The 881-nt window shown below is 64.5% G+C and overlaps 1 protein-coding gene across 1 annotated transcript; it reads right to left on the bottom strand.

The window, feature by feature from the left end:
• Nucleotide 1: 1 nt before the first annotated feature.
• Nucleotides 2-391, bottom strand: AURANDRAFT_17073 (hypothetical protein; the record flags this gene model as incomplete). The annotated part of the gene is made up of 1 exon (XM_009044684.1): nt 2-391. A coding segment is annotated over one exon (390 nt), but the record flags the coding sequence as incomplete, so codon positions are not given.
• Nucleotides 392-881: the final 490 nt, after the last annotated feature.

The raw sequence follows: 881 nt of genomic DNA, 5'->3' as shown, positions 1-881 counted from the left end.
CGGCGCGCTCGAACCAGTATCTGGCTTTGCCGAGGTCGACTTCCGTGCCTCGTCCGTCCCTGTAACAAAGGCCAAGGCAATACTCCGCATCGGTATCGCCTTGATCCGCCGAGAGCGCGTAGTACCGGATAGATTCTTCAAATTTCTTCTCAGATTCAAGTAAAACCCCTAAATCGAATTGCGCGACCGCGTCGCCTCGGTCTGCGGCCGCGCGATACAGTTTCATCGCCTTCTTCTTGTCCAGCTTGACGCCACTTCCGTTCTCGTACAATAATCCAAGGTGTATCATCGCGTCCACGTTGCCGAGCTCCACGGCGCGCCGGTAAATCTTCGCGGCTTTCTTTTCGGATTTCACGAGACCGTAGCGACCGCGGCGGTACGCATCTCCCAAACACGTAATCGCTTCCGGCACTTCGTTCTCCACGTGGCGGCGAAGGCGCGCGAGGCGTTCCGCGTGGGTCTTTGCGCACGGTATGCGACAGAGGGGACACGCGTCGAAGCCGATCTTGCGCTCGCACGATCGGCAGACCTTTCGGCAGCAACAGACGCGAAACACGCCCGAGTCATTCACGTCCCACTCCTCGAGACAGATCGGGCACCGTGACCCGTACCGCGCCGACAGCGGCTCGGGCTCCGGGTTCGCCTCGCGCGCAGGGCACGAGCAGCTTCGTGCTCCGCCGCGATGCGCGCGCGGACCTCGTCGGCGTGCGACCGCGGCGCGGGGCCGTAGAACACGTCCCGCGGCGGCGACGGCGGGGGCGTCGGCGCCTCGGCCCGCGCCGCCGCCGCGGCCTGGATCTTCTTGCATACCTTCCGGTGGCCCCGGTCGCGCCAGTCGATGCGTTGGCAGTCCGTCGAACAGTAGGCCGTCGTGCCGCACC

Source organism: Aureococcus anophagefferens (assembly GCF_000186865.1).
Source record: "Aureococcus anophagefferens unplaced genomic scaffold AURANscaffold_677, whole genome shotgun sequence".
Taxonomy (NCBI): Eukaryota; class Pelagophyceae; order Pelagomonadales; family Pelagomonadaceae; genus Aureococcus; species Aureococcus anophagefferens.
The sequence above is the reverse complement of the archived record's forward strand: the minus strand, read 5'-3'. Positions and strand labels throughout refer to the sequence as shown.